Here is a 27838-nt window from a genome sequence, read left to right as displayed (position 1 = left end):
GGTGAACATCGCGCCCTTTGTTGTCAGCAGTGTAGTTCTAAAATTTAGAATTTATATTTTTTTGTGATTTTCAGGTTTTAGAAACATCTCTTTGTTCAAAATAATTTGTAAAATTACGTTAAATAAAATACTTTTTCAGTGACCACATTTTTTTCTCAGCGTAGTAAATTTTACGATGGTTAGTATAAATGAAGGTAAAAATAAGGTTAGTATTCTAGGGTTAAGCTAAGAAAATGCCACTTTTAATAATACAATAGAAGAAAAATAGACTAAGATGGTCAAAACTCAGAGTCGCAATGGGATACAATACAATGGAGTGGTGAGTCAAGATTTAAAGTGTGTGCGAGACGGTAGGAGACGCGTCATTCGCAGAAAAAATGAAGCTTTCCATCCCGACTGTCTGAAGAGAAAAATCAAATTTCCTGCATCTGTCATAATCTGGGACAGCATGTCGCCTAAAGGTAAATCGATGGGACTGTAAACACGGACAAATATTTAAATATTTTATAAGAATCTCTTTTACCGATTATGGAACACCGTTTAACATCAGCAGAAGATTTTGTTTTGTCCTACCTCAAAAAAGAGTTTAAAATGGATTGAAGACCATGACATACCACTTCTGGAATGGGTTTCTAACAGTTGAGACAGTCCCCGATAGAGACTTGTGGCGCGAAATGAAAAAAGCTTTGAGAAAACATCCTGCCAGGTTCGTCAACGAATTGAAGAAAAAATTGCAAGAAAAATGGGATTCGTTTACATTAGAATTTTGTTAGAACTTGGTAAAAACTACTCCTCGAAGAATGGTGGATGTCATGACAAATAAAGGGGATGTAACTCAGTTGTAAACTTTCACATTTTTTTTTATTTATATTACATGTTCTCTGCGTTTTTTTAAATTTATTATTATTCTGTTTAACTAATAGTTTTCATTATGTTATAAAATATTTTCTATAATTAGGAAATTTACGCTGCGCTTTTATTTTTGTTCTATAAATTTAATTTTCTTATCAATCTAAGGTTGGGCTAAGTGATATGGGAAGGGGCTTGTATAGTAAACATTCACAATGACAAAGAATATTTGGAACTAGAATTAATTCAAAAATTCTTACATAATTCTTACAATTTATACATAAATAATTACCATTATTTGGAATACCATTAAGTGAGGACCAACGTATCGAAAAAAAAATATTCAACATATCAAATAGTGGCAACCTACCTATTGTACGTAAATGTAATCTACATAAACCGTTGATAACATTTTCTGGTTAATCGCGTGGATGGTAATAAAGATTTTTAACTTTATTACTAGAGTATTGTTGTTTCAGAATTGTTAGTAGCTGATAAGCATGGATCCTACACCTATTCAACAATTTTATAAGGATGCCAGCGTATTTATAACTGGAGGGACGGGATTTATGGGCAAAATTCTCGTAGAAAAGCTGTTGAGGTCAACGGAGGTGGGAACTTTGTATTTACTTGTAAGAGAAAAGAAAGGGAAGCGCAAGGATGACAGGATCACAGAAGTGTTCGACGATGTGGTAAGTAATACTTATGATCATGCGTGGTCTTGTTGGCTTCGTCTTCCATATATATATATATATATATATATATATATATATATATATATTTCATCATTCTCAACGTATTTTACCTATTATGGTTCAACCTCTCTTACATAGTTATTCTTCATTTCTCCCCACGACTCGCTTTTCTGTGCAATGTTGTACAGACTTGTTTCCTTATGTCATAGTCCCATCTTAAATTTAAACGTCTTCTTGGTCTCTTGATGCCCCTTGGATACCACAGTGTGATTCTAGTAGATCATCTATTGTTAATTCTTCTCGCTAAATGTCCCGCCCACTGCCATTTTAAAGATTTCATTCTGTAGATTTTATCAGTGACCTTGGTTTTATCCGTTTTGAGTGATTTTGAGTTTTGCTATTATTTTTTTCTTTCATCATCATCCAGCCTCAAGAGTCCACTGCTGAACATAGGCCTCTTCCTCATGTTTCCAACCCCGTCTATCTTGCGCCGCTCTCATCCAGTTTTTATTGAGTTTTCTTAAATCGTCAGTCCATCTTGTAGGTGGTCGACCGACGCTTCTCTTGTCTTCCCTTGGCCTCCATTCCAATAACCTCTTTGTCCATCGCCCATCTGTCATTCTGGCTATGTGTCCTGCCCATCTTCATTTTAGTCTGGCTATCTTCTCGATGATGTCAGTCACTCCGGTTCTTCTCCTGATGTCTTCGTTGGTTATTCTGTCTCGCAGAGTTATTCCTAACATGGACCGCTCCATTCTTCTCTGCGTGACTCTCAGTTTGGTAGCTGCTGCTTTTGTTAAGGTAAGTGTTTCTGCTCCGTACGTCAAGACTGGGAGGACGCACTGATCAAATACCTTTCTCTTTAGGCATGTGGGCAGCTCACTTTTAAAAGTTTCTCTCAGTTTTCCAAATGCTGCCCACCCAAGGCCGATTCTTCTCTTCAGTTCATGAGTCTGGTTATCCCTGCCAATCATAATTTCATGTCCCAGGTATTTATATCTATCTACGAGTTCTATTTCTTTCCCACCAATACTGATGTTCTGGTTGGGTACCAAATTGGTCATGATTTTTGTTTTCTAGATATTTATATTTAAACCTACACTTTCTGTAGCCACAACGAGTTCCTGTACCATCTCTCTTGCCATACCTAGATCTTCAGCTATTATAAGTATATCATCGGCGAAACGTAAGTTGTTTAGATATTCTCCATCTATTTTTATTCCCTTTGTCATCCAATCCAAATTCTTAAAAGCATGTTCTAGCACCGTATTAAAAAGTTTAGGTGACATTGGGTCTCCTTGTCTAACCCCCCGTTCTATTTTTATGCGATTACTGTTAGTATGTAATCTGACAGTGGTTGTTGCCTGCAGGTATATTTTGTATAATAATTTAGTATATCTATAATCTAGCCTGCATTCTTTAAGCGCCTGTAATATTTTGCTTAGCTCAACTGTGTCAAAGGCTTTGTGAAAATCGATAAATATTAGAACTAGAGGTTTATTGTATTCCACTGCTTTCTCTATTAGGGTTTTTATACTTTGTAGATGGTCATTTGTTCCGTAACTTTTTCGGAATCCTGCCTGTTCCCTTGGTTGATAAGTCTCTAATTTTCTTTCCATTCTCTTAACTAGTATTAGCGTAAACAACTTATATATATGGCTGAGGAGGCTAATCGGTCTGTAATTCTCTAAATTTGCTTTGTCTCCTGCTTTGTGTAATAGAATCATAGTAGCGTTGTTCCAGTCTGTTGGAATATTGGCGCTGTGGAGGCAGATATTGAAAAGTTGTTTAATTTTTTCAAGTAATACATCCCCTCCAATTTTTAGTGCTTCTGATACTATTCCATCTTCACCCGGGGTTCGATTATTTTTCATTTTCTTCAGGGCTTCTTTGATTTCCGATTTTGTTATATCGGGCATTAAATCTGATCCTTGGTTTAATACTCCAGTTTTTAGTGTAATTGGAGGTTCCGTATTGTTATCTTTTTTTCTTGATCTATATAACTCTGTGTAGAACTCTTCGACTATTCTTAATATTTCATCTCTGTTCGTTGTTTCTTCTCCAGTGCTGTTTCTCAGTTTGTTAATTTCTATTTTCCCCTTTTTTACGCTCCTCTTCAAAACTTTCATGTTCTTATTTTGCTCTATTGCCTGTTTTGTTTTTTCTACATTGTAGTTGTAGTTTATTTTTTTCTTTAGTTTGTAAGTTTCGCAGCCGTATGTCATGAGTGGGAGTATACACTGATCGAACGCTTTTTTCGTCAAGTGGAGTGACATCTTCGATTTGAATATAACTGCATTTCTATCAAAAGATGCCCAAGCCATACTCGTCTACTGTCTCAAGTGCACTCTTGTTTATTATTACATATTGGACTTCCATTATCTCGTTGTACATGGTTTTTGTTTTTGTCAAATTAATTTTTAGAGCCAACTTGCCATTGCTAGCTGTATTTAGCTCACGTATAAGTTCTTGTAGTTCTGCAGGATTATTGGCAATCAGAACGATATCATCGGCAAATCTTAGATGGCGAGGTAATGTTCATCAACGAATAGGCCTTTGTTCTACCAGTTCTTTTTTACTAAATATATTTTTTAGAGTTGCAGTGAAGAGCTTTGATGATATTGCGTCTCTATTGGACTGTCGGACCTCTAGTAGTGGGGAATTCTCGAGTGTCATAAATTTTTACCTTAGCTTTTGCTTGTCTTTTGGTACATAGAATTGAAACCCTTTTCAAAATCTATGAAGGTTATTGATACGGATATTTCATTTTCTGCTAAGATTTTACAGGTTGTTTTGCCAGCGTATTTAAGCAGTTCCACTGTTATTCCATCTTTTCCAGCTGCTTTACCGCTTTTCATTTTTGTAACTATATATTTTTGTATATCTTCTATATACTAATTGCTTCTTCAAGTGTGTCAGGGGCTTTGTATAGTTCACTGTAGAATTTATTAACGAGTTGTATTATTTCATTTTTGTCTGTAATTCTGTTTTTTTTTTTTTTGTTTTTTAGAACAACGATTTGCTTTTTCCTAATAATTACCGCTTTTTTTTCTTATAGTTTTTTTTTATAGTTTTCGATTACATGATTAAAAAATACAAAACGTTCAGTTTTAAGTTAGACAAAAACAGAACCAAGTCAGTTTTGTAAAAGATATAACGAATGTTCGCCGAATAGGTGATAGTTTTTTCGAGTTTCGTTTTGATTTCTTAGCCATTCTTTGCTTTCCAACTGTTTTTCCTCAAATTGTTTTTTTATGTAATTTCTTTTCTTCTCTTCTTAGGGTCCTTCTTTGCTCTTCTTGTTTATCCAGATTAATTTGTCTTTAGGTATGCTCTATTTTTATTATTTGTTGCTTCTTGGCACTCCTTGTCAAACCAATAATTTTGGTTTACTGGTTTAGTTTTTCCCAATATTTTCATTGTCTTCTCAGTTATATTTCTATAAATTTTGTCCACAACTCCTCAACATTTTTTTCCGCCTTCTGGCTCTCCTTCTCCTCATTCATTTGTCTCGTATACTCTCCCGCAACGGTTTCAATGCGCATATTATCAACATTAATTCTGTCTTGTTTCATATGTTTATTCTTCTTCAAGTTTGATTCTTTCTCTGATTTTTGCCCTTACAAGAAAGTGGTTACTATCTATGTTTGGACCTTGGTCACTTCTGACGTCCATGAGGTCGGAAAAATGCCTTGTATCCTGATACGTATTGTATTTAGACTTTTTCGGTGGAATTTATCCGTGAAGATTTCAATATTTTCCAGGATTCAAATTTCTTTGTTCTTCTATGTATTGTTTAATTTGTGCTCATATTTCCTTCCATTTTTTCTTTTGCTCTTATTTGGTTTACTTCCCTGTTTTCCTCTTTACTTACTTCTTTACTTTACTTCTTACATACTTCTGTATATTTTCTGGGGATTGAGTGTTCATATTTTTCATATACAGAATGTTCTTTTCTTCAATACATTTGTCTTCGTTTATTTTTACTTTGTGTTGGGTATTTCTTTTCCTCGAGATCTAGAGCTTCGAATGCCGCCTTTTTTGTACGGTATTTGTATGTTATTTCTGGTCAAGTCTCCTCTGGTAAAAGTCCCTTATAGATTCGTCTTGAAGTTAGTGTATGTTAAACTTCATCCATTCATCTTTTTCTTCATTGTTTACTTGGCAGCTGAAAGACAAAGGGTTTCAGGACGAAGAAGAATATCGTGGCTTGCTAACCCGAGAGCATGGTATAGATAGACCTCAACACAGCAATTCCATATAGCAACCAATAAAGTTATCATAACCAGAATTATCGCCAACGTTCGCAACGGACAGGTACCCAAAGAAAAAGAACTTGGCATATCTTCTTCTCTATAGATTGAGTGTTCAACGTGTAGGGAAATCCCATTTTTGAACTTGTTATTCGGTGGTCAGTGCCGGCTGATCGCTGTACAAGGGTATCTTTAATTTTATTAGTACTACTTTTGTTGACAACTATGTAATCGATATACTGATGGATCTGATGATTTTTCTTGGTTATATACGTTTATTTTATTTATTTATTTAAAAAGCCGTTTGTAATTTTCAGGTCGTTTAGTTTACACCTACCTACGGATTCGTTTTAACTTTTTTTCCATTTAGTCCAAATAGTTAACAGCTACTTTTTCAAATTTAATGTTTGTAAATCTCAGACAGCTGTTTCTTTCTGGGACCTCTTCTTCTTAATTTCCTTCTTAGTTATTCTCGCTACACCAATACTTTCTACCTGAACTAACCATTTAATTCTTAGTGGCCTTATTTGCTATTTTATTAAAGGGCTATCGTATAATTCATTTTTTTTTACCTAATATAATCTCCTTGACATTTTCCTTTTCCAAACCAGATTTTGTTCGTCGTTTATTTACTATCTATATTTGGCATCCTAAAAGCATCACTTGTCTGATAACTATTTTATACAGTTTCTCTTTTGTTCTCCTAGACACTTATATATTTTCGGTCTCTTCAAACGTCACTTTTTTGAGTCTTGCCAAGTTAACAAGGATACCAAGATTGTCCACTTCTTTGTAGATTTCATTTCTATTTGTTTTATCGCGTGCTTGTTTATCATCTATGAATACATGCAAAAATTGATTGTGGGAACGGATTTTTCTCTTCTAATCGTGCCTGGTAGTTACTAATGGCTTCTTCGTATTAGTGTTTCTTTATCTGGTTTGTAATAAACTTGTAGACCACGTCTCTATAACTTTTCTTCTTTCTGTTATTAACAATTTACCTGAGGTTTACCTCTTTATGTTACTTTCTTACAGGCTTGCAATGGGATACTTGTTAAAGCGCTAGTTAACATCATCATCCAGCTTTCTGCGTCCAAAGTTGAATATAGGCATCCCCTAATTTCTTCCAGTTCTGTCCATTTTGACGTCGTCAAAACATTCGACACCGCACGTCATTTATTCTGGCCACATAGCCCGCCTAGTTAGACATCTGTGACGCCGGTCCTACTTCTTATTTTTTCGTTTCTAATTCTGTTTCTGAGAGTCAGTCCAAGTAGAAAGTGTTCCATTTATTTTTGAGCTACTCTAAGTTTGGTTGCTGCAGCCTGGGTTAAGTAAAGTGTTTCGGTACCGTAAGTCATATCTGATATAGCTCCATATTCAGCCCATGCTAAAGTGATTCTTCTTTGTAGTTCGACAGTTTGGTTGCCCCTCGCAATTTAGATTTCATGATCCAAATATTTATATTTATGAACTTATCCTATTTAATTTTAGTCGACTTTTGAATTTTCGCTTGGTACCACATTTGTCATGTATTGTGTCTTTCCAAAATTTATGTTCATACCAACTTCATTACAGGCGGCATCTGACTCAGTAAGCATAGTTCCAATCTCTTTTAAGTGACATTTCGCAGTCTACATTGATTCCTTTGAATTCCCACTCAATTTTTTAAAAGCATGTTCCAGGACTACGTTAAAGGTTTGGTTGATAACGTATCTCCTTGCTTGATTCCTCTTGTGATTTTTATACATGTTGTATTTTTGTGTAATCCTACGGTACTTTTTATCGACTTGTTCTGTATTTGTTCCGGTCATTTTCTTCTGAATGGTTTCTCTATACCTATTTAGATGTTCTTTTTTCTACTGTTTGTGCTTTTGATACAATTTAGAATGAAGAATAGTATAAATGTTTTTTCTCTAAAATCCATATTATAGAATGTCTTTTTGAACATTTTAGGTACACTAAGAATATATTTTTCAGGTGTTTAGGAAACTTAAATCAGAAAAATCCAAATTCAAACATCGAGTACAAGCTATATCTGGTGACTTAATGCTACCGAATTTGGGATTATCAGAGTCAGATAGACAGCTTTTAATTTCAAAAGTTAACGTGATTATTCACATGGGAGCAACAATAAAATTCAACGAAAGCATCAGCAGCGCATTACATGCCAATGTATATAGTACCAAAGTAGTTATAGACTTAGCCAAAGAAATGAAACAACTTAAAGTAAGTAAACTCTATGCATTATTATTGGATATGGAGAGTTTGGTCAGCCAATCAGTGGGGTCTGGTGATATTTGTGTTCAGGGTGCACTGATTCGAGAATACAAAAAAATACATAGGTACTTACCAATAACATACTTCTTAAAATGAAACTTAATTCTTCTGTTTTTAACGAAGATGCCTTTCCGTCACATTAAACCATAGGACACTATTTAATTTAAAATACGTAATCAACCGATGATATTTTCGTTTTCTTTTGTTGATACTTTTCCACCAAACATTTTGCGAAGTATCTACACCCGTTTTCATAAATATTTTTAGGAAACTCATTACAGGCTTTCTCAAACTCCCACATTCTCGATCTAACCATACTTGTCTTATTTTTAGTACGGCATCTCCTTCAAAGGTTGGTGATCCAAATGGCAATTGTAATTTTTTAAACAAAAGATTTCTGTGGATGAGCGGTCAAACAATCTCCTCGGGTCTTTCAGCTACGAGTTCTGGCGTCTTCCAACTGATCTGTTGCCCTGAACTTTACCTTCAAATATGATTTGAAGTAATTCATATCTTTCACCTCTGAACATATGACCCAAGTATTGTATTTTTCTCTTTTTGATTATGCTAAGTAATTATTTTTGTTTACTCATACTTAACCTTTTCTATTACCCCTCTCTTACCTCTTTGTTCGCCTACTCCCCCCATCTCGGCGATCTTTTTAATGATTCTTTGCAGTTCCTCAACAAAACTTTTTGTACTCACAATGTTTACGTCTAGCCCCTGAGTACGTTCCTCTATATTATTTTCAAAATTTCTTTTTTCGTGTTTTGTCCTTTTAAGTTTAGGTAGTAAGGGTAAAATGTCCTTATTATGCACCTGTCTCTGATCCCTCACCATCTTAAGCTCCAGAATTATTGGCACATGATCTGAAAAGTATTCGCAACCTACTGAGAAATCCCCCAATCTCTGCACTAATCCCCTTAGAGTTCCTCTACCTTTGGTAAATACAGTTTGCTCTTGAGATATTTCTCTTTGTAAGTTTTTAGTCTGTCGTTGATTATGTGTAGCAATATTTTGCTGGCATGTTATGTACTGCAGCTTTTTTGTTTTAATGGTTTCTATAATTTTCGTAGTCTTATGCATTCTTCTGATGATTTCCTTCTTTCAATCCATGATATTTTCAGGATTCCAGCTTCTTAATTGTCACCGCGTTCAGGATCCACGCCTCTATAATTGCCAATCTTATTCTTAAATCCATCTTCAGATCACTTGTACAAAGCACTTTCCTCAGTTTGTGACGTGCTTTTTCAGTAGCAAAATAACATTCTTATCCGTATACCTAATGTTGTTAATTGGTGTTTCATTGACCTTTAATCCAAAATTACAATACGGAAAATATTTATCAAGACGTAAACAGGTCATATTTCTTTTTAATTATGTATCATACATTCATCTTCGACCATGGAACCAGGAAAAGGGACTGTATTAGCTCCCTCTCAGTTTTGTTTTTAGTATCTTCTTCCTGTGCTTTAATTTTTTCTTCTCTTTTAATCATTTCTATCTCTTGTTCTTCTCCATATTAATTTCTATATACTACTCAGCTTAATACTTCCTCCATTTTCTCCTCGATCATTTTTTCTTATTCTTTTGCCTTTTCTTCTACTCATTTTGCTTTTTCGAGTTCTCTTTAAATTCTCTTCCTAAATATATTCTCAACCCTCGTTAAAGTTAATGGAACACAAAAATTATCACTGATTTTTTCGCTATATAATCAAAAAATAACCCAAATTGTTCTACAAATCGCCCTGTACAAAAAATAACTACTTGAGAAGATCAATACATTTATATTTATATTTTAAATGTTAAAAAAAGAGTTATTTAAATTTTAAATGTTTTAAAGAGTTATTTAGTACAAATAGTATCATTTTATAATTGCTGTTTACATATTTTACAAAACAAATGTGCAACATTTGTTATCTTTTTTTATATAACTTTAATTATACTCGGAGCAATAAAATGGTGTCTATTAGCGTTTGTGATAATTTTAGCAAAATGAACTAATGAATATTTACTGTTTCATTCATTGTATGTACAAAACTAACGTAGATGATTTACAGTACTGTTAGCAATGTAAAATCTATTGAATAATGCATGATGATTCTACATTGAGGAAACGCAATACATATCTAAGAATATCTGAATATCTGTCACTTCATATTAAGATATTTTATTTTTAAAACATGTAAAATAGGTTTAGATGTTTGAATAAACATCTAAGACTTGACTTTTTCTCTGCAAAAAAAAAATATTTTTCTATTAAATCTTCCTAATGGAAGATTGTAATAGGCTAAAATCATGTTTTTGACATTTTTGTTTAACAAGTAGTCGTGTGACAGAATATCAATTGCAATGCACATTGGGACTATAATACGAATTTAGGAAAATAATCACATATATGATAGTTTTATTAAATACAGTATATTTGTATCGAGCAAATGTTGAGTTAATTTAAATGAAAATATTTTAAACAATTTTTGTTTTTTACAAAACGTAAATGTACATTACATTTTTCACAAAAAACATGCGTTTCCCCTTTACACCCAACATTTTTGCATCTGGATGCTTTCTTTTTGTTGTCATACTCGGGTAAATGCCTAGGAGTACCAAATCAGTTGGTAAGTTTAACCAAACTAACCCTTGAAAAAGTTGAATGCAAAGTACGAATCCAGGGGAAACTCTCTGAATCTTTTAAAACAAATAACGGGCTACGTCAGGGAGACCCACTCTCCTGTATACTATTCAATCTAGCTCTGGAAAAAGTAATACGTACGTCACAAATCACAACTACCGGTTCAATATATAACAAATCTGTGCAAATTTTAGCATATGCTGATGATATCAATATTGTTGGGAGAACGGAAAACGCAGCACGAGAGGCGTACGTAGCATTAAAGGAAGCGGCTACAAAAATGGGTTTAATAATAAACACCAATAAAATAAAATACATGAAAATAGGTACGCAACACAAACACTACGGCCACTTGTTATAGAAAATGACGTCATCGAAGCAGTTAACGAATTTGTATACCTGGGAACGCTCGTCAATACTGAAAATGACACTACCGCAGAGATAAACCGCAGAATTTGCACGGCTAATAGATGCTATTTTGGGCTTAATCTCATTTTTAAATCTACAGTTATATCAAGAAATACAAAAGTAAAACTCTACAAAACAATAATACGCCCAGTCCTAACATATGGTTCAGAAACCTGGACTTTAACAAAAAGCAATGAAAGCATGTTAGGATGTTTCGAAAGAAAAATACTAAGGCGCATCTATGGAGCGGTAAATGAAAACGGTGTCTGGAGAAGACGATACAACTTCGAACTCTATAGGATATACCAGGAACCAGATATCGTAAAACACATAAAGATAGGACGTCTGAGGTGGGTAGGCCATGTAATGCGGATGGAGCAAACCGACACAGCTAGAAAAACGCTCCTTGATAGACCTATTGGTCAAAGAAGAAGAGGAAGACCCAGAACAAGATTCCTAGATAACATCGATGAAGACATGAGAAATATGGAAATACGTGCTTGGCGGAGGAAGGCGATGGATAGGGACGACTGGAGAAAAATTCTTGGGGAGGCTAGGACCCACACAGGGTTGTAAAGCCAAAATGATGATGATGACTCGGGTAAATTATCTATTTTATCCATCCTTATTTCCTTCAATGGTCTAATTTCCACTCTGGGTCTTTTTGGAGTGTGGGGAGAATTCTCATTTGAGATTTTGGGATGACCAATGCTTCTTTTTATTAGTTTTCCCATTTTCCCACTTTAATTAGCGCCTCAGCAATTTGTATTTTAAAATGTAACAAATTCATTTGATCTTTGGAAGGTAAACTAAGCTGCTTTTATATTCTAGCCAACTGTTGGCACAATCAAAATCAAAGGCATCGAAGATTAAACGCAGTGTCAATTTTTTTGACTTGATAAGTATTCTATAATACGACAATAGTTGATCTAGTAAATCTACACCTCCCATCGATTTATTATATAATTGAATCGCCTGCGGTCTCTGAATCGTTATTTTTTTCTTTTGCTTCCTATCACATCTTTCTACTAAGTCTTCTTTTCCTTTTCCAACAAAATTCGAACTTACAAGCACACACTTATTATCTTGCCACTTGCATAAAACCACAGTTCCATCCTAATTTACCACTTCTTCGCTATATCCCCGTTCTTTTTTGTAATTGTTTATCTGTTGTGAATTGATGTTTCTGGAATCTGTCAATTCTTATAGTTCCAACAGAGTATATATTTTTCTTATAGAGTTCTTCAAAAAGTTTGTAACTAAAAACAAATTGTCGAAGTAAGGATATTTTTCTTTTGGAATATCCAGGTACAGAACAGTTGATTAACCTAAACGAAACTCGTCGATTAACTCTTTTATAATTTCCGTTGTTGAACCTTGGTAGATTATAAAGTCATAAGCAATTCCACTTTCTCCACACAGAACAAAAATTTTAATCCCCCTTGGAGATGGCTTATTTTTTACATATTGTTTAATATTGAGTCTTCCCGTGAATGGTACAATCTGCTCATCCACACACAGGTTTGTTTCTTTTTTGTAACTCAGTACAACGTTTTCGGATACTCTCAAAAATGGTCTCACTTTGTACAATTTATCTGTACAATCGTTAGATTTATCTAGATTGTTAACAATATGTACAATACTCCTTCGCTTAAAAAATCTGTCTCTACTCAGAACATTGTGGAAGACATCTATACTGAATACCTTATTCCAATACATTCTGATTCTTGGAAAAGATAAACATCCCATGAGGATGTGCAACCCTACAAAACTTTCCATTTCACATCGGTTTGTTGGTTGAAATTGGTTGTTATTTTGGATGTTATAGATATTAGTCATTTCGGCCATTTTATCAAAAGAAGTATGAGGAAAATATTTTAAAAAGGAATTTATAGGATCCTTTGTTTCTCCTGTACCTGATGTTTCTAAAGTTGTTGTTACAGCTTTTGAATGACATTTGCTTGTACTTAACTTGAGTTTGTTCCATCTCATTTCTGGTTTTGGTTTGTTCTTTTTTTTTGTAGATGATTTTTAATTCTTCTGTAAGGTATCAATAGAGTTGTATATTAATGACTCCTCCTAAAAATACCAAAGGTTAGAATGTTGTTAAGTATTAATTAATATTTCTTACCTATATTAGATAATTTATAAAAAAAAACCCCATTGTTCTGTGAATATCGTCCTGTAGAAAAAATAATTATTTGATAAGTATAATTTAGATCAATGCATTTATTTTTATATTTTAATTGTAGTCATTTAGAACAAACAGTATCATTTTATAATTTATGTTTACTTATTTTACAAAACAAATTGTTTATGTGCAAAAATGTGCAAAATTTGTTATCTTTTTTTCCTAACTTTAGACTGGAAGCACTAAAATGTTATCTATTAGCGTTCATGATAATTTTAGCGAAATGAGCTAATGGATGTTTACTGTCTGATTCATTGTATGTGCGAATCCAATGTAGATGATTTACGGTGGTGTTGTAACTGTTTTAAAACCTACCTATGACAAATTTTTGTCTTAATTGATGAGAATATTTCACAAGATTAATATACGGAGCCATTGAAAAGAATAACAATTAGGGTGGCAACTTGGCGCCACTGTCTTATCAAATTACTATATGACTTAGAAACAAAAGTTCGAGTAAACGAACACTTGTCTTCAAAAGTAGAATTAGAAAATAGTCTACCGCAGAAATTTGGTCAAAATATATTTAAAAATGTTTTAATATATAGGGTGTTTCATTAAAAAAACACAACTTTGGTTCATTCTGTTGTTGCGACTGACTCTGTATAATAGAAAATAATTTAATATATATCAATGTCGTTTAAACATTTTTTAAATACTCAATAATTTAGCCATAATAAAAGAAAGTCAGAGGTTTGGTACACCCTGTATAATATCGTAAAGGAAAGATCTATTTATAAATTTTTATTAATTATTTTTCAGTCGATTGTATATGTGTCTACCGCCTATTCAAATTGCACACAAAGCGAAGTAGAGGAAAGGCTGTACGATCCCCCGATATCCTACGAGGAATCAATGGAGTTAATAGAAAAGTTGTCACCTAAAGAATTAGAAAAATCTACGTCAAGGTAAGCGTTCCATTTACTTTTGTTAGTACTAAAGTATTTTGCGTTTTAATACTTAGGGGTTAAAACCCTAGCATAAACTGAGAAAGAATGATTGAGTTTTTCATGACAAAAATTTATAAATGGAAAATAGTTTCTAGGATATAGGGATAGGACACTAGCACACGCCTTTTAAAGATCAATAAATATCATGTGTGTCTCCATATCGTGTTCCAAGCGCTTTACTTTTGTTTGTTTTAGACATAACACATTGTCTATACGAGAACGACCAGTACGAAAGTCACTCTGTTCGTCAGCGTCTTCCCAACAATTTTCAATTCGGCTTTTAATTACCTTCACGTACAAATTACAAATTACAAATTAACTTGGTTACACTAAGTCCCTCAGTAGTCCTTACAATCCATTCTGTCGCCTTTGTTTTTGTATATATTGCTGATAAATGCAGTTTTCCATTCTGGTAGGTTTTCTCTTCGCCCCTCAAGAATAAATTAAAGGTATAAGTCAAAAACTAAAATAGTTTGTCAGGGCCGCATTTAACTGAGTTCTATGGATACTCACTCAGTCCTGGAGCCTTCCCATATTTGATGTCGTTGACGTGTTTTTTAATTCATTCTCGTGATATTTCAGTTTCTTCCCGGTAGGAAATATCATATTTTTTGTATCCAATATTTTGTAATTCTGCTCGATCTTCTGTCTGCATTTGTTCATAATATTCGCCCTATAATTTCGGGGATTATAGAGTTAACCTTTTGAGTAGAAGGGTAGCCACTTAAAGACACTTTGACCTTTAACCTCTGACGTCACAAGTTCCGTCTACATTTATCTTTACTCCACGCTCAAGCCGCTCCGGTCATGCCAACTGCTTAAAATTTGTTAAAGCTGTTCAAGACCTGTTCGAGACCTGTTCGAGACCTGATCAAAACCTGTTCGAGACCTGATCAAAACCTGTTCGAGACCTGGTCAAAACCTGTTCAAGATCTGTTGAAAACCTGATCAAAACCTGTTTGAGACCTGATCAAAACCTGTTCAAGACCTGTTCAAGACCTGTTCGAAACCTGATCGAAAGCTGTTCAAAGATTGATTATATACCTAAATTTTAAGATGAATAAAGATTTGAAAAGACAACTTATAACGAAACGGAAAAAATCCAAAATGAATTGAGACAACTCAAACAAGGACAAATAATTCAAGAAGATTTATATAATATAATAAGTATAAGTACGTCTTCTTATTGTAAATGTGATTTGTGCTGATTTTTCGTTATTGACTTTAATTTTCCATTTTGTCAACCAATTCTCTAATGTATGCAAGTAATTTTTCAGCTTTTCAGACGCTATGTCTGGGTCTTTGTTTGAAAATAAAACAGCTGTGACGTCATCTGTAGTAGGTATGTTAGCAGTAAAGATTAGGTACAGGAAGGGACAATAAGAAAGGGCGCATTTTTCAGAGTACAACTGCACGTAGATAATGCTCCAATCGAGCAAGTGAAAACATTCAAATACTTGGGAATGATGGTGAATGACCAATGGGATCCTCAACAAGAAATAAAATGCCGTACCGAGCAAGCAAGACAAGCTTTCCTTAAATTTAAACCGCTACTATGTAACCGCAATCTTTCCTTCAATCTCCGTTACAGAATGGTTAAGTGCTATGTATGGTCCATATTGTTATACGGCATGGAGACATGGACGTTGAAAATATCTTCCATTAACAAGTTGGAAGCCTTCGAAATGTGGACCTTGCAAAGAATGTTCCGCATACCATGGACAGATAGGGTGAGAAACGAGGAAGTCCTAAGAAGAGCAAATACTGAGAGAGAATTGCTCAGCTTGATCAAGGCACGAAAGATTGGATACCTGGGCCACATCCTGAGAGGGGAAAAATACGCAATCCTTCAACTAATTATCCAAGGAAAGATTGAGGGCAAGAGAGGAGTAGGTCGCAAACAAATGTCGTGGCTGCGAAATATAAAGAACTGGACAGGCGTAACTAACACTGGCGAACTTTTGCATGCCGCAAAAGACAGACGTCTGACCTTAAGATAATTCGCCAACGCACTATAGGTGCACGGCACCATAAGAAGAAGAAGACAGGAAGGGACCAAGGACACTTCCCTGAGCAACTCCGGATTGGATCGAGTGATAGGTTGAGAAATAATTATTGATTTTTACTTGGAAAGAACGTTCGTTAATTCAGGATAAGGTACAAACAAGTAAATTGGTTAGAAGAGTTGATGATGCAAGAGGAATAAAAACGATAAGAACGAAGAGACCAACGAAAACTTGAATAAAGCAAATATACGAGATCGGAAAGAAAAAAGAAAAATCGATAGAAAAAAAAATAAAACATTTATCAAACTAGAGGTATATATAAAAAAATAACTGAAAGCAGCTCCGTCGTTTTTTATAGAGTATAAGGAGAAGCTAAAAGAAAAAAAATAACTCTTATTCCAATTCTTGTTCCTAAATAATAAAAATTACCAATCTGAAGAATTTTAAAGAGACTTGCAGTGCAATTATCAGACTAAATACCTAATTGTTGTTTAGAATCAACAAACCCTCAAAAAAATACATCGTGACCCCAAACGTGTCGTCTATAATGAGCTAACGAAAGACAATAAGTACATTAATTTGTTATTCCACATGTCCAAGCACCTTCTCATCATTATGACATCGACAATGACTTCGTCATAAAATAATTATCTTGTTATTGCTGTTTAAACAAAAATTACCTTGTTACACGTGCAATTACAAAGTAAGCACGTTGTCGTATTGCAAATGTAATATTTAAGCAAAAAAATTGTAAATTTTTTAATTGAACCATTTAACATAATATGTTTAAATTCCTAAAACTGATGTTCTTCCATATCATTAGTTTTATTGGTCTAATATTAGTATATTTGCACTTCTTTCAAATTAATTTATTCAAACACCAACTTGTTTGGCCTGATTGTAAATCAAGAAAAAACCGAGTATATTGGAATGACAGGGAGAAATGCAGAAATAATTTAATGGATCAATCTAAGGATGAACGAGAGGGAGTATAGTTTGAAAAGGAAACAGAATTTGAGTACCTTGGAATAACAGTTACAAATAGAGAAGGCGAAGAGAGAGAAATAGATAAACGGTTGTTGTAAGATAGCAAAGCAGTAGGATCTTAACCGTACTATTGAAGGCAAAAACGTGCCCAGGGCAGCCAAGATTCTAACTTATGAAACAATAGTAAAGCCAAGGGTTTTGTAGGGATGTGAAACTTGGACGATGAATCAGAAAGAAGAAAAAAAATAGAGATTTGGGAAATGAATCAGAAAGAAGAAAAAAAAGAGATTTGGGAAAGGAAAATTTTCAGAAAAGGTTTTGGTGGTATAAAGGAGGTCAAAGAAAGGTCAGAGAAAATCAGAACACAGATAGTTAGATGGTTGGGACCTTTTTTACGTATTCCAAAAAAAAAGAAAAGTCATAAAAATTTTGCAAGCAGGAGACCAAGGAAAGGAAAGAGAAGAGAGACCACGAAGAGTTGGACCGAAAAGTGATGCCGGATGCCAGAGGTATTAAGACAAATGGGTAAAGAGGTGGAATTGTTAACAACTGTTAAAAGGAGGAAAGCGTCATACCTATGCCAATATAGTCCGTTTGCTAAACCAATCATGGTTTCTGTAATTTTGAGCAACATCTGGAAACACCTTTTGAATAAGTTCATCTTTTGATCGAGTTAACTGACAAACATTTTGAGGAAAATTTAATACAACCAGTCAAGGTGTCTATAGGAAATTTGCCATTACCAATGTCAATGAGTTGTTTAGAAAATATGTCTCCAGATTGGTCATTTTGCAATTCGACACGCATATTCTTGCTTAAGTGCAATACCTTGACATGTTTCCACAAATTGGAGAACATGCATTGAGTTCATCAGCTGGCGTTGATCGTGGAATCACTGGCAATGTTTGACGAAAGTCTCCTGCTAATAAAATCACTGGACAACCAAATAGGCTATGATTGCTCCGTAGATCTTTTAAGGTTCTATCTAAAGCCTCCAAAGATTTTTTATGTGCCATCGTGCATTCATCCCAAACAATCAATTCACATTGCTGCAAAACCTTTGCTATTGCAGAGTTTTTCGAAATGTGGCAGGTTGGAGTTTCGTTGCTTTGCTTGTTTAATGGAAATTTTAGTGCTGAATGGGGCTGTTCGACCACCTTTAAGCAAAGTTGCTGCGATCCCCGACGAAGTGAGTGCAAGTGCAATTTTATTTTGTGAGCGAATTTATGCTAATATCAATGAAACCAAAAAAGTTTTTTCTGTACCACCAGGTGCACCTAAGAAGTAAATCCCTCCTGTTTTATCATTTGTTACTTTCATATGTGTATCAAATACATACTTCTGTTGTTCATTCAGTAGTGGAAGATTTGTTTGAATTAATTCTTTCAAAGTGTTGAGATCATACAGTTTTTCTCGGTGCAACTCTTGGTTAAAAGCATTATGCATTGGACGATTGGGCGCGGCCAGGCCTAATTGAAATAATAGTTTGTTTGACATCATCAACCACATGTCCTTAATTGAAATCAATGCCTAATTGTAAATTTCTTCGCTTGTTTGTATATTTGCATTTCCCCTTCTAATCCGTATTTGATACAAAATATCATCAAACATATTATCTTTGTACTTAATCCACAAATCATTTGGGTTTGATGGGAAGCATGTAGATATGATTATAGAAAACAATGTTCGTATTTGATGAGCTTGTGCTGATATTACAGCATCATTGAGAGTTTGATCCCAATGAGCGTCATTTTCTAGCAATTGCAAACGTTGGCAGGCTTCTCTGTATGATCCACACAAATCGTCATTAACAGTTCGTAAATGTTGGAATGATGTTGGGCCACCTACATTGACTAATAGCAGTCGTAAATAAAAACATTCATCATTGCTTGGATGTACTGAATAAATTCGACCAATCGCATCGGTAGATTATACATCTGGGTATCCTGGAACTGGTTTTCCTTGTTTCCGTCGTATAAATCTCCTTGAGGATTGATTCCAAGTATAATATTTTGGCATTTCAGAATATAACAATGTTTGAGCAAAAGCATCGTTTTGGCATATCTAAAAAAAACTGGTTAATATGGTAGATGGTGGCTGAGCAGCTCTTTGTACTGCGTTCTGTGCTGTAAAATATTCTCTTTGTCAATTTTCTAAATGCACAGCTAAATGAACAACAGTAGGGTGTTTCTCATAAATAGTTAAATAGGAATTAAGTTAGAAAATATTAAGTTAGAAAATGTTTCAGGGTTTTCCCGGAAATTATTCTAATTTTTCTCGCCGTAAAAACCATCCTTAGACTTCAAGGAACATTTTAAAAAAAGAATTGTTAAGATAGGTTCATGCGTTGTTGAGTTATGCGAATTATGAATGTTCTTGGGAAAAACACTTTTTTAAAAACTGAACTTCACAATTAAAACTTTTATTTCGACTTACAAAGATTTTAGTAACAACAATAATAATTTAAATCAGACTATATTGTAAATCAGACTTTTAATTAATCAGACTGAAAAATATTGATTTTTACATGGTGTTTTTATAATTTATTAATTGCTGATCTTGCTGTTCAATACGTCGCAATTTAGTCCAGAATGTTCAAGCGGTAGCCTCGTGTTGGAATCCACGTGGTGGAACTTACTGGATGGTAGCGGTCATTGTACTGTAACTACTCCATCCCCTGAAGAAGTTTTGTGAGGGACGAACAGAACTGTTGAGTTGGCCTCTTCTGGAGTTTCGTCGCTAGAGTTGGGTTTTTTGTTGTTTGTTTTATACCTGTAACATATATAGAGGCAGATTATTGTAATAAAGATATATAAAGGAGTCATCCAAAAATGGTTATGGCTATGGTTCCATAATTTCGGGTTAATTGTCTCTAGATGTTCCTCTTCCTTAGAGAGTTCATGCAGTTTGTCTAAGGGGATGTGATCTATCCTTAATGGTTTGAATTTAATCGCTGTTTGAATATCTATGGTCCTTATTTTGGGAAGCATTAGCGGTTGCTCTGGGATGGTTGTCCTTGAATTTATGTAACTCTGGATTGGGGTTTTGAATTCGCATCTTGGCGGAAGATTGATGAGATAAGTTCCTTTTAGGCCCAAAATTTTTGTTGTAGAACATCGAGTTGTAATTTTGGTTGATTCGGGAAATATTCCTATATAGTGGGCGTCTGATAATCTTTGAATGATGACATCTCGAGTTTGGACGGGGGTGTATTGGCAAGAAGCTTCTTGGGTGCTCAACTGCAGGATTTGTTTGATACAATCATCAGTTTTCGTTGCTTCTAGTATTGTTTCCTCTTGGCAAAGATATCTTGTGTCGATTCGGGCACATGGTTCTTCCAAATATTGAAAGGATTTTTCGTTTATGAGGAGATATGGTTCCGGAGGAATGATTGTAGTAGAATTTGCGGTAGGTATAGGAAATAAATGATAATAAGTAAAGGAATCAGGGTGTAGGACAGGAAAATGAAGGATAAATATAATAGTACGGTTTGAATAATAGGCATCTACTTTGATGATGTCGTAGTACTTTAGGATGTCCTCTTCTTCGATGTACACAAGTTGGTCTGCCTTGTGGTGTTCCAGCATTTTATTGATGATCCATTTTATTTCGTCTTTCTTGATCACACTGTTATGGAGAGTGTTTACACGAGAAAAGGTAATGGCTTCTTCTAAGTCATTAAGTAACTGAAGTATAATTTGAAGGGTCAAATTTAATTGGTCCAGAACATTCCTTGCTTGCAAATAATGATTGAAGTCAAAAATGAATGTATTGAGATTCGTGCTGATATTATTTACTTCTTCTGCTATTATTTCTTGGTTATGTGTTAGTAATGTGATAGTTTCGTTGAACTCTTTTATAATCTTCTTGTTCAAGCTAATGTGACGATTAAGATGATTTATAAGATTTTCCTGATTCGTCTGTAAGGTTTCTATAGCATTGTTGTATTTTTCTGCGTCATCTTGATCTAGGTTTCCAGAAATTGCTTTGATAATGCTTCCTATTCCATTAATTAACCCTCTTTCTGTTCTGCTATAGGGGTAAATTGTTGAGAATTTTTCTTGAGCTGATTTTAATTGATATCTAAGAGCTTGGTCGAAATTTTGTAAACTGCTAAAATACGGATGGCTAAGTCCATTTTGAATTGCTGTGGTCACTGCAACGTACTGGGTTTCAATTCTGTCTAATTCTTCCTTTATTGGTAGTAGTTTGAAAAGGTGTATAAAATCGTGTGTACTAGTATGAATCTTTGCTTGTCCCAGGTTGAGGGGAATTATTCCTGGGTTGTCTTTCAGGTCCTTGATCTTCACTTCCTCTCCCGTCGTCAGGGTGATCCTGTGGGGAAGGTTCAGAATTAGTTTTTGATTTAGGTTGGTGTTTTATGTTTTTCTTGTGAACTGTAGTTTTTGATGTTTTTACAGTCACTTCGTTATTTCTTTTTATATGTTTTGCGGAATATCGCGGAAGTAATTTATTTCTGGTAACTGTTTTCCGTGTGTAGATTTTTGTACTTGGTTTATACGTAATAGGGTCTTGTCTCGATTTATTTCTATTTTCAATGACTTTATTTTTATTCTCTTGTATTTGCTGGTTTACTTCCTTGTATAATTCCTTTGTTATCTCTCTATGATTTTGGATATAATTGTTCAGTATTACTTTCTGTATGTCAACGTCAAAGGGATCTTTTGCGTCGATATGTCCGTTTAATATGTCGATGGGTCTTAACTTCGTTGCTGAATGTATGGAATTATTGTACCCAATTATAGCGTATAGCATTTGTTCTTTAATCGAGAGCTTTGCTTTGGTGTTCCTTAGGATTCGAAGATGTTCGATTAACGTAGAATGAAATCTCTCAATCATCCCGTTGGATTGCGGATTCTCTGGTGTTGTATAGTGGATTGAGATTTTATGAGAGTCTACAAATTCTTGTATTACTCCATTTTTAAATTCCGTACCATTATCGGCTACTATCATTGTTGGGAGTCCATGATGTGTTATAAAAATCAATAGGGCGTTGAGTACATTGATTGCATTTCCTCCATTTATTGGGTAGGCTTGCCCATACTTCGAAAATGCGTCTATTATGGTTAGAAACTTCTGTCCATCAGCCTGGAATAAATCAATGTGAACTATTTCCAGTGGTTTAGTGGGCGAACTTGTTCCTCTTCTTCTTCGTTAAGATGTTCGGTTTTAATTAAGTCGTCGATATCTTGTCTGTAGTCTGGTCCGGAGGTTGTTTCCATGGAATATATATGGAAATCTTGGATGTCTATTTGATTGCTTTCGAGTGGTTCCATAAGAGAAAGATGAATGGGGTCTGACGTGAAGTTGGCAATTTCGGTCCAGGCAAGGTGGTTCTCGGCGTTAGTAAGGGCTTCTCGTACTACAACGCCTTGTACTTTTTGGGTAGGAATAATGATGGTTCCTTTTTCTTCTTTGACAGGAATTTTCACTTGGCTAATAGAATTGGCTTCCAAATGAATGGAATAAAATTGTGTTTTATTTGTTTCGTAATATTTAATGGGGATTGTAGAATCTTTTGTAACTAGAAGCGATTTAGGGAAGTTTAATTGGGCTTCGAAGAGTTTTAGATTGTCGAGGCCAATAAGACCATCGAAAGTTTTGTGAAACTTAAAGAGGTAAAATTTCATTTTGCTGTCAGAATTAAATTCTGAAAATGATGGAATTTCGGCACAATATTTTTGGGAATAGTTTTGAAAAATTGATGTGACGACAAAGGGTTCATGTTTTATGTAACTTGGAAAATATGAAGAAGCTATTTCTGGGTTAAGAAATGACTTTGTGGATCCTGTATCGATTAAAAGTCGTAAAGAAGGCTTAGAGATTTCGATGTAGGGTAGCTCCTTCTTGTCGGGAAATGAATGAAGTTCAATTACGTTCCGATTGCTTCTGGTGGGTCCTCTCGAAAATTTACGTTTTCTTCGTATTCGGTTGGTTGATTTTTGTATGTATCTTGTAGAAAATTGTCGTATTCAGGTTCGTAGTAATCATTGTAGTTGGCACTCTCTTCTTGCTCATCTCCGTGGCATTGTATATTGTAAAGTTCTTCTACGGTGAATTTTGGCTGTGCTCGGTAATTTGGTGTAAAATTTTGACGGCCTCTGGTTGTGGTTTCTGATATTCCACTCATAGGTGTTGGTCTAGACTGTTTTGACTGTCCAGGTTTGGGTGCCCATACATTTGACTGGTTCTGGGTCCTGAATGCTGGAGGGTTTGAATTTTGTCTAAATTGATCGAAGTTTTGTTGCCGATGTGGTTGCTGAAACTGATTCTGCGGATAGAATTGTCTCGTTGGTTGCTGCCATCGTGGAGGTGCAAAATTTGTCTGTTGGTACAATGGTTTCTGGATTTGTGCAGGCATCTGCTGTCTCTGAGGTCGGCGTTCTTGATAATTTTCGCTTCTTCCTGATGTTGAAGGTTGACTTATTTGATTTTTTTGAAGATATCGAACATTATTTTCTTCCTGTACGTACTGTATTGCCGTGGCTAAACTTCCTGGTCTCATTGCTCTGATAACAGAGCCCATTGGTTCTCGTAGGCCTGCTAAGAATGTTGTAAGAGCTTGTTGACGGAAAAATTCTTGTTTGCTCCTTTTAATATCGGCATTTATGGTATGTAATTCTAGGTAATTATTAATACAGCTTAAAAGTCCCATGATTTTTTCGTAAAAATGCATAATAGATTCTGTTGAGCCTTGTCTTAAATTTACTAGATCCCTTGTAAGCGAATTTTCGTCTCTCTGGTCTCCAAAATTTTGAATTAATGCGTTTTTTATTTCGTCCCAACTTTCGCATCCATATACAGATATAACTTCTTTGGCTCTACCTGTTAATTTACTGATAATACCATGAAGCAAAAATTTGTTTTGTATACTAGCTGCATTAAGTCTGTCATAGTAATGGTTTAGAAGTATTGTAGAAACTTTAATAAATTCATGTAATTCATTTGGATTTCCGTCAAAATTTGGAAGAATGCATAAATTTTTAACGTCAAATTGTGGAACTGCCATATTTTAAAAATTTTCAATATAATATATAGTCAATAGTCAAATCGGTATAGTAATGTTCAATAATCAATATATAAATCTTAATCTACTTATTTTCTATCTATTAATCTCTATGTTTATTAATATATAGTATTTATTAAGCTATTCAATTTTGTCTAAATCTGACTCTAAAGTCAATCTAAGGACTTAGAGAAGATATTTTTAAATTACTTTAATCTTTGTGTTAATCTATTCAAATCTTTGTTTTATTTATCTTCTAATTTAGCTCTGATTCAATCTAAGGACTCAGAGGAGTCTGATTTATTAAGAATTCTTTCAAAATCTAATCTTCTTAATTCTAAGTAATAATAAAATCGCTTACAGGATAAAGACGATGCCGATGTGCATTCCTTTGCTCCTGAAGGCTTCTTCTAACTTCTAATTCTCTAATTCCCTCGGGTGAACTCTGCAGACGGTTTCCCTGGGGCTGGTTCTTGGAACAGTGGACAAACACTTAAAAGTGACGAGGATCTGTAAAGACTCTTCCACTTCCGTACTGACTCTGCGCCAATTATGAATGTTCTTGGGAAAAACACTTTTTTAAAAACTGAACTTCACAATTAAAACTTTTATTTCGACTTACAAAGATTTTAGTAACAACAATAATAATTTAAATCAGACTATATTGTAAATCAGACTTTTAATTAATCAGACTGAAAAATATTGATTTTTACATGGTGTTTTTATAATTTATTAATTGCTGATCTTGCTGTTCAATACGTCGCAATTTAGTCCAGAATGTTCAAGCGGTAGCCTCGTGTTGGAATCCACGTGGTGGAACTTACTGGATGGTAGCGGTCATTGTACTGTAACTTGCGCTTACCAACACATTTTGCGATTCATTTTTATATTATAGATAACGCCTGGACTTCTAGTAATTTTGCTCTATGTTTGGCTATTTTATATTTAGATTTTTTGAAACAGCAAAGTGTTTTAAACGTTTTTTATTTAGGTTAATAGGTAAATGGCCCAATACATACACTTTTACCAAATGTATAGCAGAATCGTTAGTAAATAAGGAAGGAAATCAATTACCTATAGCCATCTTCAGACCTTCAATAGGTAAGTATAACCTAAAATTTTTTCCTCCATGCAATCATGATCATTGAGTTACAAAACAAAACTATCGTAGAGTGCCTATATCTAATTACTGTATATTAAATACTAGCACAAAGTCCAATGCAATGAAGGGATAAATAGCTGAAATTAAACATTAACAAAAGGAATTTATAAAACCTAACAATAGGCATTTCTTCTTCTTCTTCTTAGCCTTCTGTCGTCCATGTTTGGACATAGGCCTCTCCCAACTCCTTCCATCGGTCTCTATCCTGAGCAACATATTTCCAATTTGTTCCGGCTATGTTTTTAATGTCATCAACCCATCTCATCTCTGGTCTTCCTCTTGGTCGTTTACTTTCGTAAGGTCTGCAATGTTGTATTGTAGTATTCCAACGTTGGTCTTTTTGTCTAGCAGTGTGGCCCGCGAAGCTCCATTTAAGTTTGGCAATTTTTGCTATCTCCTCGACTTTTGTTTTGGATCTTACCCAGTCGTTCCTCTTTTTATCTGACAGTCGTATACCTAGCATTGCTCTTTCCATTGTTCTTTCTGTTGTGGCTAGTTTATTTATGTTTGTCTTGGTTGGGGTCCAGGTTTGACATCCATATGTCATGATAGGAAGGATGCATTGGTTGAACACTTTGCTCCTCAAGTATTGCGGTATTTTGCGGTTCTTAAGTATCCAACTAAGTTTTGCAAATCCTGCCCATGCTAGTCTTGGTCTTCTAGTAATTTCCTCACTTTGGTTCTCTTTGTCAAATCTCAGGATTTGGCCTAGGTAGATATATTCCTGGATTTCTTATAAGGCATTTCTTAAGACAGAGAAAACTGTCAAGTTTTCAACAAAACTTGTTGGCGAATTTATATCAGATATTAAGTCGTATTTCTTCATATACAAGTACATCTTCAATTTAAATACATTAAGATAGATGCACCATACGAAAAATACTATTAAAAATATTCCATCTACAGAGATTTTAATATTTCTAAAAGGAGGCTGATTCCTATTCTCTAGATTTTATTGAATAACCCCACCAAAACATCCAGATTTTTGTCATTGATTGTAATGTACCATTGCAATACGATAATTAACTGCGCGATTAAATTAAATGTTACAAAATCCAATTAAAAAATTTATTTTGATTCGACTTAATGGATGTGCATTTTATGAATTATTTTACAACATATTCAAAAGTTAATATAATTTTTTTTATTGTTTTAATAATTTAATTGCTGTAATAGTTTGTTATCTTCTGATTAAATCCATCATAAATTGTTTTGTAAACATGATCCTAAGCAAACAATAAAAATATTAATAATAGGAATTACAACCACCGATAAAACTGAAGAAACCAGAATTGCGCATAAACCATCTTACTAAGGACGAAAAAATGCACACCTGGATGGATAATCCTCTGCACAGGCAACATCCCAATGAAGTCAGTCAAGACTTTGTCGACAATTTAGCGTTGAACTAACACCTACCAGAAATATATCGTCAAAAACCCTCAGGTTCAAAACAACAGATGCCGATATGGATGTCTATTCCAAGAAACTATGCAAAATCTTACTGGAGGCTGCCAGGCATTTGGTGCAACTGAATATAATTTATCAAGATATAACTATCAAACTGAGACTTATCCAAACTAACCATCTCTCATATTATCAATACGTTTCTGAGAGTATGCTTGAAAATGACAACTACAAGCTATACTGGGACCACAGTGTGCTCACAGATCAATAATGGTGTTTTTCCTTGGGGGATCTTCTCCCAAGTTAACTTGACAAGGCGGTTATTAGAGAGCATATGGACATGGCCAGTATCTGATTTGGGATATTTGGCCATAAACGTTGTGACAACATCTTGGACGACGTCGCTAACATTATATATCTTTTTGACTTCGGCATTCGTTTTTATTGAATATTTGTTAGCATTCGGGTCGTGATAGGCTCCGAAGATCCTTTTGAGGATTTTATTCTCAAAACATCTGAATCTATGGACATTAGAACAGAATTTACTTTACCATATTTTGCCACATTCTTGCTTGTTTCCCACAATGTTGTAGAAATCCTCAGTGAATTCCTTAAAATCTTGGTGTTTTTTCATATTTAGTATCGTTCAGCGCATTATAACCTCTATTTCAAAAGGGTTTGGGTATTCAGGGAAGGCTGTGATTGTATGGCGGATATTTCTTAATTTCCTTTTTAATTGCCTGGTGGTGTTCTGTAACTTTTGGAACTTTGGAGAGTTTTATCAACTGCGCAAGTGATTGAAAACATTGCAGTTGATGGAAGAATTAGGAAGAGACTGGAAGCCGTGATAGAAATAATCGTACGTAACTTTATAATTGGTGCCTATTAGTTTTATAATGAAATGTTTCTTTGTTTTTTGGGCAATATAGGAGCCGCTAGATGATACAACGCCGCTTAAACTGAGGGAAAAAGAAATGCGCATAATCCACCT

The 27838-nt window shown here is 34.5% G+C and overlaps 1 protein-coding gene across 1 annotated transcript in view; it reads left to right on the top strand.

Moving 5' to 3' along the window:
* The window catches only part of LOC140434116 (fatty acyl-CoA reductase wat-like), a 51025-nt gene that overhangs the window by 10059 nt on the left and 13128 nt on the right, over positions 1-27838 (top strand). The window contains exons 2-5 of the mRNA XM_072522153.1: positions 1329-1541; positions 7778-8026; positions 14071-14216; positions 25270-25379. Of these exons, the coding sequence (XP_072378254.1) occupies positions 1350-1541; positions 7778-8026; positions 14071-14216; positions 25270-25379 (697 nt within the window). The 5' untranslated portion in view covers positions 1329-1349. The remainder of the gene's footprint in view (positions 1-1328; positions 1542-7777; positions 8027-14070; positions 14217-25269; positions 25380-27838) is intronic.

Source organism: Diabrotica undecimpunctata, chromosome 2 (assembly GCF_040954645.1).
Source record: "Diabrotica undecimpunctata isolate CICGRU chromosome 2, icDiaUnde3, whole genome shotgun sequence".
Lineage (NCBI taxonomy): Eukaryota > Metazoa > Arthropoda > Insecta > Coleoptera > Chrysomelidae > Diabrotica > Diabrotica undecimpunctata.
The sequence above is the reverse complement of the archived record's forward strand: the minus strand, read 5'-3'. Positions and strand labels throughout refer to the sequence as shown.